At 32.7% G+C, this 19,013-nt stretch overlaps 3 protein-coding genes across 5 annotated transcripts in view; 2 read left to right on the forward strand and 1 right to left on the reverse strand.

The window, feature by feature from the left end:
* The window catches only part of LOC124952419, a 32,950-nt gene extending 26,564 nt beyond the window's left edge, over positions 1 to 6,386 (forward strand). Inside the window, exon 2 of the mRNA XM_047502279.1 lies at positions 5,230 to 6,386. Coding sequence (XP_047358235.1) covers positions 5,230 to 5,481 — 252 coding nt within the window. The 3' untranslated portion in view covers positions 5,482 to 6,386. The remainder of the gene's footprint in view (positions 1 to 5,229) is intronic.
* A 6,151-nt stretch (positions 6,387 to 12,537) lies between these two features.
* On the reverse strand, positions 12,538 to 14,566 carry LOC124952630 (threonylcarbamoyladenosine tRNA methylthiotransferase). Its single transcript, XM_047502774.1, has 2 exons — positions 13,947 to 14,566; positions 12,538 to 13,864 (listed from the first exon to the last, which is right to left on the reverse strand). Exons 1-2 carry the CDS (start codon positions 14,342 to 14,344, stop codon positions 12,649 to 12,651), a joined length of 1,614 nt encoding a protein of 537 aa, XP_047358730.1. The 5' UTR covers positions 14,345 to 14,566; the 3' UTR covers positions 12,538 to 12,648.
* Positions 14,567 to 15,092: 526 nt separating this feature from the next.
* On the forward strand, positions 15,093 to 18,396 carry LOC124952631 (proteasomal ubiquitin receptor ADRM1). 3 transcript variants are annotated; one of them, XM_047502775.1, is made up of 5 exons: positions 15,093 to 15,438; positions 15,551 to 15,667; positions 15,770 to 16,112; positions 16,171 to 16,313; positions 17,738 to 18,396. In XM_047502775.1, the coding sequence occupies exons 1-5, from the start codon at positions 15,238 to 15,240 to the stop codon at positions 18,125 to 18,127; spliced, it is 1,194 nt and encodes a 397-aa protein (XP_047358731.1). In that variant the 5' UTR covers positions 15,093 to 15,237; the 3' UTR covers positions 18,128 to 18,396. The 3 variants fall into 3 exon arrangements, with proteins under 3 accessions (XP_047358731.1, XP_047358732.1, XP_047358734.1); XM_047502776.1 differs by having other exon boundaries at positions 15,094 to 15,438; positions 17,741 to 18,396; XM_047502778.1 differs by having other exon boundaries at positions 15,095 to 15,438; positions 17,909 to 18,396.
* The last annotated feature ends 617 nt before the right edge of the window (positions 18,397 to 19,013 follow it).

Consider the following 19,013-nt stretch of genomic DNA (forward strand, 5'->3'; position numbering starts at 1 on the left):
ATAGCAACAGTGAGCCCGAGATAATGATACATACATCTGACGCTTGTGCGCGCGCGAACGCGTCTCATTCTGGCCCACTTAAAAAAAAAACCAAACTCCTAGCTCCGCCATTTTTCTTTTTTTTTCTTTTCTTTTCTTTTCTCTCTCTTTTTTTTTTTTTTTTTTATTTTTATTTTTTTTTTTTTTTGCACGCGCGCTTCGATCGAGACATTTTCATTCGCATTTATGCCCGTAAGATTGTATATATTTTTACTTCGCTTCTCCATATTCATGCCAATATCTTTCTTCTTTCGGAGATTCGAGTTTGGACTTTCGAAATCTCATTTTTGTTGCTAAGTGGAAGAACCAAGCAGAAAACACCTGCCACGTTCCCAATTAACGATACTTTCAACCACAAATATATTATCATTTTATTATTATTATTGTTATTTTTAAATATTTTTGACAGGAGATCTTGCTGTATTTAACTTTTAATTTTTTACCGTAGAAAAAAATGGAATTAATTAATTAGTATATATATATATATATATATATATATATATATATATATATATATATATATCAACGCAATAGTACTAATATAGAAAATGACGTAAGACGATGACGTTGTTCGAGGTAGCAGATGATTTTTTCGATAGGCCACGCAAAATGCACGTGAACGGTCCAACTTTTATTCTTTTTGTTTTCTCCTTCTTGTCCTTTCTATTCTTCCATTGCAGTCGCGCGTGATCAACACAAAGAGATTTTGCGCGCTTTTATACCTGTCGATGTAGAGAAGGTTATGTCTGTCTACCTAGAACCTCTCGGGGAACTTTGTTAATCCCAGAACTCTTCCAAAATCCAATCTCTTTCTTTCTTTCTCTCTCTTTCTCTCTCTCTTTCTCTCTCTCTCCCACACACACACGCATACGTTTTCAACATAAGATGGTTGAGAATCGACGCTGTTGAAAGAAAATAAGAAAGGAAGAAAAAAAAAAAAAAAAAAAATATTTTTCCTTCGTCAAAATGGGCCATTCCAAACGTGGAGGATATACCTAATCAAAATGGACCGCGTTACTAAGCGCGACAGCGTCTAGTTCGCCATCATGAATTCGCGCCGTGCAACCTGTTTTGGCTATCTCCGATTTTTTACTCTCTTTGCTTCATTTCATCCCCATCAAAGATTTCGTTCGTCGTAAAAGATTCAACGTAATACACTATATCAATTTATCGTTTACGCAAGATATCATAGATATCATTTCTAATCATGTCATTTGAATCATCTTCAAATGTTTACACGTTAACAGACTTAGATAAAAAGGAAAAGAAAGGAAAGAAATTTTGTCCGTTGTCTGACATGGCGCGCGTGCGCGCGCGCATGTAACATATATAACTAACTTCTAACAAGGACTGAAATTTATCTTGAAGGTAAGAAGATAAGAGATTGAGAGACCAGTATAGCAGCCCCATGCAATTTTCTTCAACACCTTTTCCTACTTTTGAGAAACATTTCAAGTTTTTGATGGTCCTTTTTTTAAAACGACCTTGACTTTTTCTCACGTCTTATCTAGATGAATCGATCGGACGTACCGAGTGAGGGGTCAAGTTGAAGATAAAAGGGGTATTACGAAGGTCAAGATTAAGTCGGCACCTGTTCAATCGTGCGACGGTCTAGCGGCAATTTTCGTGAGTAATGAGACGTAACGAGCGTGGCTTTGTTCGGTAACGACCTACCGACATCTACGTTAGAAAAGATCAGAGAAGGCAAAGCGAGTCTCAAGGAAAAGGACGATGAAACGTCTTCTCCATCGCCATTAATCTTTCTCTCTCTCTCTCTCTCTCTCCTCTTTCTATATATATATATATATGTATATATCTTTCTCTCTTTCATCTTTTCTTCGAAAGAAAATGGATGCAAGGAAGAAGGCGGAAAGGAGCAGATGGCAGACGTGTACCTTACCTCTTTTTCTTCCTCTTCTTCGTTCGTTCGTTCGTTCGTTCGTTCATTCCTTCCTTCCTTCGTTAGATCCTTAAATCCTTCGACTGTTAAACGACTAAATCTCTTTTCTCGGGGTTATCTTCATTCCACTCATATCTTTTTCTCGTTTGAAACCGGGTAGATAGATGGGTAGGGGAGTGTATACGTGTATGTACGAATGTCGCGGTCGTTTTCACCGCAACTCGTTTTCCTTAGCGACGTCTCAACGTGACAAGTATGAAATAGTTTCGCGGTTTGCGGCGGTTTCTCGTGATAATATACCACTATCCTATAAACCGTAACGCTTTAACTTGGATTAGAATTTGACCGCTAATAAATATGATATCATTTTCTTAATTTATTGTGTGTGCTTGCGTGTGTGTGTGTGTGTGTCTCTCTCTCTCTCTCTCTCTCTCTCTCTCTCTCTCTCTCTCTCTCTCTCTCTCTCTCTCTCTCTCTGTGTGTGTATGTGTATGTGTATTAATCTATCGTCTATTTCGTCGTAGACGAATATGCCAATGAAAAATGAGCTTAAGAAACGACCAATAATGATAGATATCTACAATCTTTTAAAGAGAATAAAATTAATTAGAGAAAGGAAAGGATGAATATCATTTGAAGAACATTTTCTCATGAAGCTGTATAGGAAGGAAGTGATATACGCTCGACCATGCTATTCTTATCGCATTCAACCTAATTAATTATCGCGTTATTAAATATATATGGTGGTATTATTATTATTATTATTATTATTATTATTATTATTATTATTATTTTTTTTTTTTTTTTTCTATTTTTAAATTAAAATATTTTTACACAAAAAATTCCTTTGTCCTTTTTTCCCCCTTTTCGATTGAAATTCGTCAGTTCTATTCGTTTAAATTGTTATTACGAACGGAAGTAAAAAGATAATTTTCATAGTTGAATTCTACCGTCGTAGTATTCTTTCTTTCTCTACTTTGTTGCACGAAGCAGACGGTAAGAGCGTAGAATTTTGAAAGAGTTCGGTAAATAACAGGTATAAACGCCACCTATGAGCCTTTCCCTACGTAATATATGAAGGGCCCCCTAGAATCGTTTGCTACATTGTGCCTACTACACGCACGCACACTCACACTACGCCCCCAATTTTTTTCCTCTCTACATTTCCCTCTTCTACTTGATAACCGTTTGCTCTCTTGCTACCCGGTTACTAAGGCAGTCGTTCTTCTTTCTTCTACGATGAGAAAGAAAGAAAGAAAGAATGAGAGAGAGAAAGAGAGAGAGAAAATATAAAATATGAACAGTTTGGCCCTTCTTTTATCGCTTGCTACTTCCTCTATCGTGTTATTTACACAACCGAGTTACAATTTTCATCGATACGATCTCTTTTTCTCGTTTCATTGTTGATTGGTTGCTCGTGTCTTCTTATCGAAAAAAAAAAAAATAAGTCCATTGAAAAAAAATTCGAATGAAGGGACAAAGGGCTCGTTGACGACTACATTTACATGTTTGAAACAATCTAGATATTTTATTCTTCTTGTTTTTCTCTCTCTCTCTCTCTCTCTCTCTCTCTCTTTCCTCATAGATAAAGCTATAAACAAAAATGTTTTAGTGTCGTTTCGAAATCCGTTGAAACTATTTTCTCTTGATATTCTTTGAAATTGACCTTCTTTCAAATTCCCTCGCCGTTTCACGCTGAACATGGCGCCGAACGACCGTTTTCATATTTTCTAGCCCCAGTATAACCATCGCCATTAAACCTGTAAAATGGTACCATTACCAAGTGCGAACGAGAGAATGTACGAGAGGGGCGATAATTTTCTACAGGCTCTTTACCGCAAATACCTTTTGCCTGTAAGTTTCATTCCGACTGGTAAAATTCTTAAAGGTAATTCGGACCAGCTTTTTAATATGTCAAAGGAAGAAAAGGACGCGAAGGGACGTATATGCATTGCTCGTATATACATCACCCACTCATCGTATATGTATGTCAGCTTCAAATTTCACTTCGTTAAGACAGCTCTCGTCGAATCTTTCTTTTTTTTTCTCTCCTCGTTCCTTGTAAATCTGATTTCTTTTCTTTTTTTTTTTTTTTCGTGCTATCGAATTTCGTTAAACTTTTATAAGAATAAATAAGTAAAATATTATCCAAGACCGGATAAGAAAAAGAGAGAAAGAGAGAGAGAGAGAGAGAGAGAGAGACTTTGTTAACACATTCGCACTTCCCTTCTCTTTATCTGCACCTTTGCTGTGCTCTCGATCGACAAGCTGCGATATTTTCTTGCTTATATCAATTCTAAGAAGTCCCGTATGGTGCAGATTACGAACAGTTGCCAACCAACGTTTACGAATTCAACCCTTTTAGATAATCTTTCTGCATTATCGTGCATATATCCTGCATATAACTCGTACCATGCATCTAAAAGGATATATTTATTAATAATCAAAGTTTTTAATATAAAACGTTTCTTTGAAATTTATTGAAACAATTTTCGACAACTCCGATAATCGATCTTGAACAGTACGTTAAAATTTTACACGGTTCGTAAAGATAGGTACGAGCACGCGAGCTGTTAAGCTCTTATAAAATCTTGCAGTACGAAGGAGCACGACAAACTCGATCCTCTCTCCCGCTTGCACGCGCAGGTGCAGCACGCCGTAACTAATCCCCATTAATTATTACGGAATACAAAGATGGCGAATGGAACTTCCCTTTGTACAGTTCTAAAGTGGACTCATCGCTTTCACGGTTTTTTGCCCTCGCTTATATGTACTTATGCATTTAATACTTTCGTGCTATAAGAGGACACCGTCTTGCAACATTGTGTATGAAAATATTTCGAGACTTCTCAACTACTATATTTTCTTCTTTTTCTCGCGCTTGAAGTTCGTTTTTCTTTCTTTCCTTTCTTTGTTTTTTTTTTTTTTGTTTTTTTTTTTGTTTTTTTCTTTTTCTAACATTGATTATTACGCCGATCCGCGAAAAGATTTTTCGAATTTTTAGAAAATATATCAAAAGAAAAGGGAAAATGTTTTAACAAATACCGATCGCGTAAAATAACAGTCGTAATTGTAGTTTTCAACTCTATCGACGGAATAGACAATATTTCCTACCTTACCGATCGTCGTTCATTTTGCGTGACGATCGGTTGATAAAAGAGTTTAGCTGCTAATTCTATGGAACAGATAATATCAAATTGTGAAAAAAATTCGATCCAATATTAAATTATTTATTCATTGATTTACTCATTTATTTATCTCTTTTTTTTTTCTTTTTATTTTTCTTTTAGGCTAGTCGTACACTCGCACCATGGGAGCATCTACTACCATGCCCGAGATGTTCTTTTCCTTGCCACGTCGACGGCGAAAAGAACGTGGGAACGTGCTCGAGGCAGGGTTGCTCGATGGAGTTTTGCACGTCGTGTTCTTCGAGGCCCCATACAGGTCCTTGTAAGACGCCCCTCTTGGCCACGCCAACGAAGCGCAATAAGCGGCTCGTCGTCGGTTCCAGGCAGAGCAAGCGAAACCTCAGAAGATTGTAACAAAGATGACGAGAAGAAGGAAGAAGAAGAAGAAGAAGAAGAAGAAGAAGAAGAAGAGAATAAGAAGGAGAAGGAGAAAGAAAAAAGAAGAAAGAAAAGAGAAGATATAAAGAAAAAAATTATTATTATTATTATTATTATTATTATTATTATTATTATTATTATGATGATGATGATGATGATGATGATGATGATGATGATGATAATGGAAAAAAAGGGCGAAACTTTGAGAAGGAAGAAGAAACGGCGGAAGACTCGTCGTCGGCCGTTCTGCATAAAAAGAAAAAATAAAAAGAAAAAAGAAATAAAATAAAAAGTAAAAGAGAGGAAAGAAAAAAAGAAAATAAAAAATAATCAAAATAAGATCTCATATCCGATCAATGATCCCCGATCGATGGAGGAGTTTGGTCGATCATCGAAAAGAAAAGAGAAAGATAAAGAAGAAGTTGCCTTTACCTATCAAGCTCTCTTCTCGTGTAATATCACGGTATAAGGATAATCGTAGGAGCGGCACGAAGTTTCAACCTCAAATTACGGCCTTGATCGAGAAAGGTATTCGCCATGGCTTGGCTCTCGCACCACGTATGTGTAGTACGTTTACGCGAGAGAGTCGTGGCCTCTCGGTACTTTCTTTCTCTCTCTTTCTTTCTCCCTCTCTCTCAGAAGCAGCAGAAGCCACCGGTGCACCTGAGACCCAGCAACTTCTGGGACCTGCTCCGTTCGTTATTATCGGCGAGTTGCAAGGGCCCTGTCGTTTTCGTCGAAGGAGAAAAAGTGGGAGGCGGTTGTTTGCCAAGACAGACAGAGAGAAAGAGAGAGAGAGAGAGAGAGAGAGAGAGAGAGAGAGAGAGAGAGAGAGAGAGAGAGAGAGAGAGAGAGAGAGAGAGAGAGAGAGAAAGAGGAAGTGAGATTAGCAGAGGATGGACCAGAGAAGGAAAAGAGAAAGAGCGAAAATGAGAAACCATAAAGCAATGTCGTAAAACTCTCCTCTCAGGGGAGGAGAAAGGAAAGAGATGGGGCTGGATGGGATGGGTGGAGGCAGGTCGTCGCGCCCCCGGATATTTCTTACTTTATTTTCTTTTCCTTCTTTTTATTTCTTTCGTTTCTTTCTCCCTCTCACCCCGCGTCTTTTCTTTTCTTTTTTTTTCTTCCTTATTTTTTTTCTTTTCTTTTTTTTTTTTTTTTTGTTTCTTTTTCTTTCTTTCTTTTCCTTTTCCTTTCTTTCATTTTTTACTCTCACGACGAACGCATCGGACGAACTCTCTTTTAACGAAGAGAAGAAGCCCCCGGTACACGAATACCTCTTAATGGAGAGCGAGATCACCTTGCACGCCGATCGCGAAACGAGAGAACACTCTTCTCTTCTTCTATGCCTTCCCTTTCGCGCTCTCTTTCATCAGGAAGAATTTATGCGAACCAATCTCCGATCATTCTATCTTCTTAAACGTATTTCCTTCTGTGTTTCATTTACCATGACGTTTTTATCGTTTATTTCTCTATCCTTAGCTCCACCCCCCCCCCCCCACCCAGTACTCTTTAAAATTTCTTCTTTTTTTTTTATATATATATATATTGTCAACGATGGATAATATGTTTGCCCGTTAATTATTCTTCTTCGTTTTATTTTAATATTTGATTTTTATTCTTCAAGGATATTCACATTCGATGCTTCGTTTTTGTCTATGTTCTTTATTCGAAAAAAGAAAGAAAAAAAGAAAAAGAAAGTGAGTGAGATTTAAAAAGAGATTACAAAAAATGTTGTTCATCGTTCTCATTTTTCATTCTCTTCTCCGTAATGATTTTATCGATCAAAACAAACGGTCCGCCGGTTTCTCTTCGTTTACTTGACAAATTTATTCGACTATCAAATGTCTAACCATCGACGAGCCGAAGACCTCGTTTCGTATGTTTAATCTTCGAGGATGCGTCGTTATTCTCGCAATTTAATCGTCGTATCAATTTGTCAAGGAAAATAAAGAAACTCCGGGCGTAAATATTTTAACTTTTACGACGCGTCATTAACGTTTCAAGTTAACTTTTTTTCCTGATTCCTGCTTAAGCGTATTCTAAGGAAAATAGAGGAGATAAAGAAGAGAGAGAGAGAGAGGGGGGGGGGAAAGGGAGGGTGGGAGATGAAGAGCGAGAGAGAAGAGAGTAAGAGTGTAACTCTTTTTTTATTTTTTACGAAGGGAGGGAAGTCTCCTAGTTTCGTTTGTGAAAAACGACGAAGAAATACGAAAGAGAGAATTAAGATTGCATTTTTACGATTTGTTCGTGTCTCGCTCACACGGCATTGAGAAGAAAGAAAAAAGAAAGAAAAAAAGAAAAAAAAAAAAGAAAGAAGTTAAACTCAAAGAGTTTATGTCGTATAAAAGATAATTGTAAAAAAGATTGTTAATAGAAATTAGAGAAAAGAAATGGAAATAATTATAGACCGTGCTGAGAGAATCGAATGAGAGTCGTGTGCCATATTGAAAATATGATATACAGATATTTGGGATAGAAACCGGTACGAGAAGTACATTTTTGTGTGCCATCGTTTTTTTTTTTTTTTTTTTATTTTTTATTTTTATCTTTTATTTTTATTTTTTTTATTCTTTTTTTTTTTTTTTTTTTTTTTTTTTTTTTGTAATTTTGCGCCATAATGATTGCCATAATATTATCTTCTTTTTTTTTTGTTTTTTTTATTTTTCCTTTCAAAAGGAGAAAATACTGAAATATTCTCTCGTCGGAAAATATAATTTTCTTCATAAGAAGCCATATTTGTTTTCAGTTGTACGATATCATCATCGGACAAGAATCTGAAATATCTCTCCACATGTAATTTCTATTCTGCGTATATTTTTGCTTTTAAGATTTTAAGGTCAGCGCTAGTTTTCTTCGTTAAAGAAAAAATGAAAAAAAGAAAAAAAAGAAAAGGAAAAAAAAAAGGAAAAAAAAGGAAAAAAATATGGTCTTTCTCTGTACCGGTATATACGCTGGAAACGCAAAGACTGCTTGTAAATAACCGAGTGAATAGTAATATATATTTTGTATTTCGTGTGCGTGTGTATTGGCGTTTAAGAGATATCGCTAAAAAGGAGTAAATATTAGCAAAGTAGTATTCTTTTCTTTTCCTCTTTCTTTTTCGTTTTGTTTTTTTGTTTCTGTGTCCTTTTTTTAAATAATATGTATCATTTTTTTAACGTCCACATTGTATATTATATATATAGATATATATATTTAAATATATATATATATATATATAAATATATATTTATATATATATATATATATATATATATATATATTTATATATATTTAAATATATATATAAATATATATATATATATTTAAATATATATATATATATATATATAAATATATACATAAATATATATTTAATATTCTCCGGATACGAGATGTCAATGAACGTTTCTCTGGGATACACGCTTTGTGAGCAAATTATCAAATTACCGTAGTATTAGCGAATATGTTATTTTTAAAATTTTTTTCCCTTAATTTTTAATTCGAAATCTTCTGCATGATTTGTTTTACAAAAAGAGATAATAAACGCGAGACAATGATCTTCACGTTTCGGTAAAATTCGGTCGCATGATAATTGCAAATTGTATATGTATTTTGTACGCCTGTGCTTAAGTATTTTACGAACATAACTTTTATACTCTGCCGTCAAGGTTATTTCTTAAAAAAAAAAAAAAAAAAAAAAAAAAATCGAAAAAAAAGTAAAAAAAAATCAAAAAAAAAGAAAGACATCCAATGATTGTTTTTTTTTTTCGAATCTCAATTTGTAAATGCGAGCAGCACACGCACAAGACATTTCTGTGATAAGAGATGCTATCATTCCAGTGTGCATAATGTTTTTTTTCTTTCTTTTTTCTTTTTTTTTTTTTTTTTTTTTTTTTTTTTTTTTTTTTTTTGCAAAAAATATAATCTTAAACCAACTTTTCGCTCGAGAAACTACTGTTAAATTTTGTAAATAGGTATAATATATTTTTAAGACCGCACAATGTAAATTATTTATCATTATTGTTCAACGATAAATGATAAAGAAATTTTTTATGTTAGAGAAACACAAGGCATTAAATAGGAAAAAAAAAAAAAGGAAAATAATCCGGTCGATGATAATCTCGTTTTAAATTAATGAATATTTCGCTTATGCGGTCGTGGTAGTATGGATACCAATTAATAAATAGATTTTAATGAGAAAATCAAATATGCTTAAGTGAAAAGTATGAAAAAAAAATTCCCCTTTTGTAAGCTTCATGAGCCATATTTTTATACTTAAATGTCCGTAATAGTCTGTAAAAATGGTATTGTAGGTACGATATTAGTATAGTAGGTACGATTAATTTAAATGATAGCATTATATAGTATTGTTTCATAATTTTTACGAACGAAGAATATGTGCCTTATAAAAAAGATAGCTCATAGATTTTTAAAGATTTAAAAAAAATCGCTCTCTTATTTTTTACAACCTTGTAAGTTTATGCGCGCACGCATGCAAAGAGATAGTATGTTCTTTTATTGTGTACTTTACTCTATTTTATTTTTTGTTCATTTTTTCTTTTTTTTTTTTTTTTTTATTTTTATTTTTATTTTTATTTTCAAAATACAAGTAGGATTTTAGACCGAACATACCTCAGGTTTGCAACTGTTACCAAAAGTGAAATATTTCAGAATTGCCATACTTTCAGCACATAACTATCTTTCCATCTTGATACATCGATCCTTTCCGCGAATACGAAATGGCTTGGACCCTATTTTTTGTTGCTCTCTATCTTGGGTCGTTCTCACCCGTGTATATTAAAAATACTCAGGAGATACTTCCGTGGGAAACCAATGCCTTTTTCTTTTTAGAGTAAGATACTTTATAAAAATCCTTAGCGACGAAAGGGTGATGCCAAATAAAATGCATTGTCTCGATGCAGTTAGTTAAACAAAACATTATATTTTTCTAGCGATTTATACTATCTTAATGCTTAGCGTGTAAGAGTTTGTAATACATTTGATTGTTCAACAAACGATACACCGATGCAATAATGCTGAATATACTCTCCGTTACGTATTATTATGTATTGTAAGAATCAAATTTTCTTTCTTTTTTTTTTTTTTTATGCTCGATCAAAAACACGTCATTTTTTAATGCATTGATTTATGCTTCTTTAAATTAGAAGCACGATCGAGAATATTTGGAGAATTTGGTGTATCTGTATTATCCTTTGTCAATTGAAAATGTAAAAACCCTTGCATATAGGGTGCGTTCCTGTATTTTCGGTTTAAATATAATTTTTACACAAATTGAAAATTCAACTCATAACGCTGTCTCTTTAAAGGCTGATTCAACTACCTTTTGTTCGAAGGTACCATGTGTGACTTCAGCGACAGGTGTGGACAAAATATGAACTACAAATACGAGCGGGGAGGAAACGTTATCCCCATCATGCGTCTATCGTATCGGTTTATAACCTTGTGTTGGTTATTTCCCCTCTCACACGTACATAACTATTGGTTTTGTGTGAGTTCGGGTTAATAGTATTTTAGTAGATTGTGAACTAACACTTTACAGTCTCCTCTCATATATGTATATCTTTTTTGTGATGATAGCGTTCATCTTGCAGTGATCTCCGTCCGCTAGATACGTGACATCGGTACGTATTTAATTCACGATAAATACATAAATAATAATAAATATAATTGACACATATAATAATTAATATATAAATTTGTTAATTTGAAGGAATTAATTTTGACTTTAATTATATATTATCTATTTATCTGTAGATTATAATCTTATTGCCAATGTAAAATACATTAATGTTTAATTGAAATTAGATTGAAAAGTTTATTGAAAAAGTTTTCTAATATGCAATTATTCGCTCGATAATATTTGTTGCGTTATATGATATACAATTAAACTTTACAAGTAATATCGACTTAAGTCTCATTACGTGGAAGTTGCTGCATCTCGAGATTTACGGATTAACGGTGATTCTATTTTAAAATCCGTATTCGTGAAATAATCTAATTATGTCTCTCTGTGCGAATACTCACGTCGGTGTTAGAAGAATAATTCTAAGTTGAAATCTAAGGGCTAATCGAAAATTTTGGTTCCCAACGCTATATCTCTGTAGGAGAGTCCAGAGCCCCGAATAACAGGACAATCGTAACATCATCAGCTATATATACTTCACTGCAATAGGTAAACAACCTATTCGTGTATCCTGAATTTTGAAAAACGAAATACAACAAAGTCCCCGATAGAACTTTTAATCGCACCTTCTATGTCTTCTCTCTATCCTTTTCCGTATTTTCGCGTAAAAATCGCGAGGGATGAATTTATCCCTCGATGATCCGTCGATGATTATAATATTGGAATTTTATATTAAAATTTCTCATGGTTTCCCGTCTTTTTAATGTTTAAGCAAATCTACTATTGTTTAAATATTAGTTTATTCTATATTGTGTATTTTAAAGATTATTTAAATAATTGCAAAATTTATTTTATAAAGTATTAATTTATAAAAATTAGCTTTTTAAGTACACGAACAAGCAGATAATCGCTACTTCATGGAACAAATATATTCCATTTAAAATTTTATTCCCATATCGTATATTCAAGAATGATATGGAAATCAGTAGTGGGGATAGGATGTTTTTCTTTTGTCGTAAATTTCGAGGAGCACCACAGTACAAAACTTATTCTATGCGAAAAATATCAAAAACAGGATTTACGTCAACTATGAGAACAAACGTAATTCTTGATCAATTTTTATGAACAAGATCTCATTTTAAAGACAAATGTTTCATTTAAAATATATCTTTATTGAATTTTTGAAAAAGCTTTTTATTTGTGCATAAACTATTCTCGAAAAGTATCATTTTTTAACACGATTTTTTTCAAAGAAAATAAAAATTGGAAAAGGATATGTCCTAGATTAAACCTTCGTCCTTAAAACGAGACTTCGTTCATTAAAATCGATCTATTATTATGCCTATTCTCATTGATGGTGTAAAGCATTGTGAAACGAGGCTTAATGAATGGCCTTAATCATCTATCATTGTATTAATTGTTTATTTATTATCATTTCCTTTTTTGTGTGAAAATAAAAAATAAAAAACAATTAAATAGATTAGAATATTTTTTTTTTGTTCTATTTACAAAGCTCACATAATCAGGAATTTCCATAAAATTCTAGCTATCAAGGCAAAACAGATCCCTATTATTATCTTAAGTTTCATTGTATCACTAGATATTTTATTATCAAATATCAATGATGTTAAAGATACGCGTTGTGGATAACAGGCCTCTCCACTTATTGGTTCACCTTCCATCGAGTGTTTACTGGTTCGTACGATTTTAACAGATAGCATTTTGCCTAAATATTCTTCTTTCATAGGTACTAATACTTGTTCATAAAATTTATTGTGTCCAACGTAATGTAATTTGTCGTGAGATATTTCTGTTACTAATACTTTCTGTATTTCTCCAATTTTATGGTTGTAAGGTTGATAAGATTGAAAAAATTCTGATAATCTTTTAGTTCTTTTTTTAACTTGTTGCGGAGGCACCTTAGGCATTCTAGCTGCTGGAGTGCCAGGTCTTGGAAAAAATTGATTTATAAATAAACTCGGAAATTTATACTTATTACATAACTTCATAGTTTCTTCAAAATCATTCTCTGTTTCTGTTGGAAAACCACAGATTATGTCCGTTGCTATGGTCAAATTTGGAATTTTCGATTGCAAAAAATTTACAACAAATTCAAAATCTGAACAGGTGTAATCTCTTTTCATATCGTACAACACCTGATCGCTTCCAGATTGTACAGGTATATGTAAGAAACTGTAAACTTTTGGATGATCTAAAATTCTACTCATTTCTTCTAAATGTTCAATTATATAAGGTGGATTGGTCATACCAACGCGCATCATACAACCATCTGGTATAACTTCCACCAATTTCCACAATAATTCAGGTAAACTAGTACCAATGTCTCTGCCATAAGTTCCTGTATCTTCAGACGTCAACCATAATTCGCATACACCTTCTTCAAATGCCTGTTTGGCACGTTCTATTATTTCTTCAGGAGGATAACTTCCAAGTTCACCTCTGGCATGTTTTGTTTTGCAATAAGTACATTGATTCAAACAGCCAGTATTTATAGCTATGATCTCAATCAAAGGATTCCTTCGAACTTTTGGAAGGCTTAAGGATGCACCTCCAACTTTTTTCCCATGCTCTTTCTTTTGGCTTAAAAATTTTACAGTATTTCCTTTAAGCGTTTCTTCTACCACTTCAACGATTCTGTCAATTTGTTGTACTCCTACCATGCTCAATCCTTTTAAAAATGAAGACTTTGGAGCACCTTGAGGTACACACCTGAAAATATAGAAATAAGTGTATATTATTTCTCCAAAGGAAAAAAAAAAAAAAAAAGAAAAATTTATATTTTATATCGTACCCTGCAACAACAATATGTTTTCCATTTCTTTGCCCATATTCGATCTCATTTCTAAAATGATCCTCGGCAGGAGTTTTGACCGTACACGAATTTAAAAGCCATAAATCTGCATCAAGCTTATCATTAGTTAAATGATAACCATATGCCGCAAGTTGTCCAGCCATGTATTCGCTATCAGAACTATTGTGAGTGCATCCCCATGTTTTCACATAAATCTTTTGTGTACCTGGTATAATGCTTGATAAAATTGTAGGCTGTGGTAATTCCTTTTCTTCTTTTTTACGCTTTACATTACGTACAGTGATGTTTTTTTTCGCAGCAAATCTTTGCTTTGGAGTTACATCGTGCGAGGATATTATATCCTCGATGTCTTCAACGTCAGCACATGGTAATATCATATTTTTATTTAATATTTCACGTATTTAGAATGAACTGTTAACTTCAAACAAAATATTAAGTTTATTATTAGTTCAATAAAACATAATATATATAATAAGCCATAGTAAACAGTTCTTTTATTTCATATTATTATCTATACACCATTTAAAAATAAAATAATTTTGAGGTTAAATTCATGGTTAAAACTGTCCATCTTAAAACAGTGTGATCAAAATCAGTGGTACCAACTTGCAAGTTTATTATTTCAATATTATAATCATTCGTCACATTATAATTTACATGAATAAATGAATAAAATATAATCGTTTAGACAGTAATTTGATATTCAATATTGTATTATAAACGATTAAAAATAAATACAAGAACAAATAGTTGGATGCTGAATTTATTTTGATGATCCAATTTAATCTGATTTAATCCAATTAATTTTATTGTCAGATTTAAAGGCGTAAACATGATAGTACTTATAAAAATGTTCATTATTTTTTTAACCGTATAATTTTATTACAATTATAATAATATATTTTATCGCCGTAATATAAAGTAAATGAAGTAAATAAAAAATAAGTAAAATTTTCAAATTAATTCGTGACAGAAGGCTAATAAATTTAACGTCCTTTTAACTGAAACTTTTTTATTAGGAAGGAAAAATATAATAAAAGAAAAAAAAAATTAATAATAATAAATTTGCAAAGAAAGTTTAATTTCCAATGTACATATAAAAATCAGCCTTAATAGGAAACCGCCATTTTGAGATGCACCGTCATAGTGGTCAATTGTTCTCTCTACGGATCGCAGCACATACGCCTACCGAGTGTGCTCGGTGTTTGAGAAAGATACGTTAACGGTTTGAATAAAAAAATTTTTTCACACAAGTTGGTTTATACAAGTTATGTGCATGGGGCCCCTATTTGGAAATAATCCGTCGCGAAATGCGTCGAAGAATTTGGTTGAATTCAAAGCAGGAAAAATGACTATGAAGGGGAAAATGGTTTATCCAGACACACGAAAGGGACAGGTTTACGTTCACCAATCTGACGATCAATTAATGCATTTTTGTTGGAAAGATCGTACAACAGGAATTGTAGAAGATGTAAGACTTATTTCACACATTTCTTTGTTGAAAATTAAAAAATTGTAATAATCGTGTAAAAACGAAATATAACTTTTCGTGCCTATTATTATAGAATTCTATCGTTTTTCAGGATCTCATAATTTTCCCCGATGACTGTGAATTTAAGCATGTTCCAGCATGTAAAACTGGTAGAGTATATCTGTTGCGATTCAAGTCATCAAGTAGAAAATTCTTCTTCTGGCTACAAGTAAATGATTATAATTAAATTTAATCAATAATCTATATATATATATATATATATATATATATAATTTTATGTTAAATTTTTAAATATTTTTTTATATTTCAGGATCTGAAGACTGATAAAGATGAAGAATATTGTAGGAAAATTAATGAAGTTTTAAATAATCCACCTACTCCTGGTTCTCAAAGAAGCGGCAATGCAAATCCAGATGGAGATTTTCATAATCTATTAAATAATATGTCTCAACAACAATTAATGCAATTGTTCGGTGGTGTTGGACAAATTGGACTGGGCAGCTTATTGGGAACTATGAGCAGACCTCATGGTATCCAAAGTACTAGAGCGTCTACTACAACTGCATCATCACCAGTTACAACAAGCGTCGCCAGACCACCGGTATCTCAAACTCCAGCACCTTCTACCGTTACTGAAACTACGAAATCTTCCAGTGAGTAAAAATATGATTTAGTTAAAATAGGTTCACAACATTGGAAATTATAATTTAGGTAATAATAAATCATCACCAAGAACAACAGCACCATCTACACCTGTGACTACTTCAGGTTCTAACAATAGAATTCAATTGAGTGACCTACAAAGTTTCCTCTCAGAAATTCCAACACCAGCTGGAGCAGAAGCTGTTGTTCAGGTAATATCATATTTTTCTTTATCAGCTTGATTATTACATATCTTTGTGTGTGACTTGCATATTTAGTCAAAGATTATCTGATATTTTTTTTAAGTACCTGTTTTGTAATCTCTCTTATACATGACATATTATTGTAGATTTTATTAAGTTTTGCACAAATTTTATGTTTGGTAAAAAATTTGATATTTATTCTTTGACAAAATATGTAGAAATATATTATGTTAGATGTAAAGATATTATGAAAAATATATTTATATTTTCAGGCACATAGATAGGTGTACAAAATTAATTATTCTTTATTAATGTGATGATATCGTTATTAAGAATATGTGTTTACAAAGCTTTACGTGCTCCTAGATAGAAATTTTTATATATGGACGTTTTAGATGATTCATCTGAAAGGAGTTATCTATCTTGATACTAATTATATCTATTTTACAGCTCTATCACTATCAGGGATGTGCCATTCTTGATAATACAACCTGTTTAACAAGTACAATTTATTTTGCATTTTGAAAATCTTGAATATTTTTTTCCTATTAATCGATTAAAACGATATAAAAGTTTTTTTTTCTTTGTTTATTTTTTTGTCGTAAATTTTTCAAAGAGAACTAATGATATTTAAATCTAGGAGTGTAAAGTTAATGTAAAATTATATACATAGTGAGTAGTGGTACAGTGATATTTCACGTTTTTGTTATTAACTAGTTTAGATACTATATGTGTCAGTTCATATTTGTCTGTGGATAATACTATTAACAGTCATATGACTGTGGATAGAAGCCAACGTGCGATACAATTTTACAGAATGCTGCTCACGTCTGTCAGGACTTTGTAAGGCTTTAATAATCCATGAAAGACACACTGTCTAACCACTTTAGTATCAACATTGTTTAGTTCAATGTTTTGGTCCGTTTACATTGATATTATTCAAAGAGATTTGCAAAGTGAATGGTGCTTTATACGTTATATATTAGTGTTACTTTGATACCTTTGGTCTGTGATGTGAAGTTACTATCAAGTTTACTTCAATTGCTCAATGATCGCAGTGTTTTCTTAAAATTATAAAATTAACATTATACAAAGTTTGGTTTAGGGGTTATTATAAAATTTCTTCATGTCGGAGAACTTACGGTATCGCCTATAACTAGGTTACTATATACAGATATATATATATATATCTATATATATCTATATATATATATATATATATTGAGGAAATAACGAAAAAAAGAAAAAAAAAAAAAAAAAAAAAAAAAAAAAAGAAAAAGCAGGACATCGGTATGGTATTTTCTTTATTTAATACAATTCTGCGTATGAACTTTTCCTGGCTGTCGGAGACACTGGCTCTGTTGAGCAGTTGGGGGAATTTCTCTGGGATTATTTGTTGCTTTCGTTCAGCTACAGCACGGCTTATTATCCAGCAGAGGGGCATAGCGACAGAGCTGACGAATGTCATCTCAACGACGATTACGACAACGGAATCTCTGGAACGTGCTATTTCCGCACACTTACCACCTGGAGACAACCTGTGTACCACGCTATCGTCTCCCCAGTTCTCCCAGGCGCTATCAATGTTCTGGTCTGCTTTGCAGTCGGGCCAGACGGGCCCAGTCATCCGTCAATTTGGCTTGGGAACTGATGCGATCAATGCAGCCACCAGCGGTAACATCGAAGAGTTCGTCACCGCTTTGGAGACAGAAGCCAAGAGCGGACAAGGACAAGCGCAACAAGGACAAGAAGAGAAGAAACGATCCCCAGGCGATAGTCCTGGCAAGAAGGAAGACGATGACGACGGCATGCCTTTGGATTAAACCATAAGAATTTCTTTTCCTTTTTCTTTATGTTCTTTATTTTTTTTTCCTTTTCTTATTTTTTTTTTTTTTTTCTTTTTTTTATAAATATATATTCATGATTCAGAAATTTGATATATATTATGTACGTATTAGTCGACTATGTATAATAAACGTTTCTCCAACGATTAGGTTTCATTATATTCTGAGATATTTAAAAGAAATTATTTGATTTTTAAACATAACGTGTATTTATACAAATTGTTTGCACTAACAAAACGTTTAATTAATCTTTACTGCTTTTTTTTTTCCCCCTAAAAATATAAACGTTTAATAAATAGTTCGACTTTATTAATATTATCCTATTATATTTCATCGTCATTAAGAATATGTATATTTACAATTTAATAATCAATAAAATGCAAATATTTCATTATTATTGATGCGTTTTCCATGGAGAGGGGGAGGACATTTACCGGAGAAACATGTTTAGCGCGTTAATTACCATTTATTAGTTTTCGCATAAGAATTGTCGCATTTAAAATGAATTGATTTTAAAGGCGGGAAAATGTTGACCAATGAAATACCTTCGATTAATGCGCACAACAACGTTATTGGTCACATGTTACAATCGATATATGATATCATTTATCGTTTTTACGATCGTATTATACTTTGGACCGCGGATACATACGTTTTTTTAAAGGTTAGGTTTCGTTTCCTCTTTAATCTTTAATCAATAATTTAATATTAAGGAAAGTTTTATAATCGTATATATCACGAAAGAGATTAATTTCAATGTTTTATAACATGTCGTAAGACACCGCGTGCGTCGTATAAATTGTGCGCATGTAATTCAGCGAACTGCTTCATTGGTCAGTCGATTATATCATTGCTCAGTATCGGA

This window comes from Vespa velutina, chromosome 10 (assembly GCF_912470025.1).
Source record: "Vespa velutina chromosome 10, iVesVel2.1, whole genome shotgun sequence".
NCBI lineage: Eukaryota > Metazoa > Arthropoda > Insecta > Hymenoptera > Vespidae > Vespa > Vespa velutina.

Excerpts from the sequence above, each read along its gene's own strand:
- LOC124952631 (XM_047502775.1), top strand. The coding sequence starts at position 15,238 with ATGTGCATGGGGCCCCTATTTGGAAATAATCCGTCGCGAAATGCGTCG. Across the intron at positions 15,439-15,550 it reads CAACAGGAATTGTAGAAGAT|GATCTCATAATTTTCCCCGA; the intron begins GTAAGACTTATT and ends ATCGTTTTTCAG. Across the intron at positions 16,113-16,170 it reads TGAAACTACGAAATCTTCCA|GTAATAATAAATCATCACCA; the intron begins GTGAGTAAAAAT and ends ATTATAATTTAG.
- LOC124952630 (XM_047502774.1), bottom strand. The coding sequence starts at position 14,344 with ATGATATTACCATGTGCTGACGTTGAAGACATCGAGGATATAATATCC. Across the intron at positions 13,865-13,946 it reads AAACATATTGTTGTTGCAGG|GTGTGTACCTCAAGGTGCTC; the intron begins GTACGATATAAA and ends CTATATTTTCAG.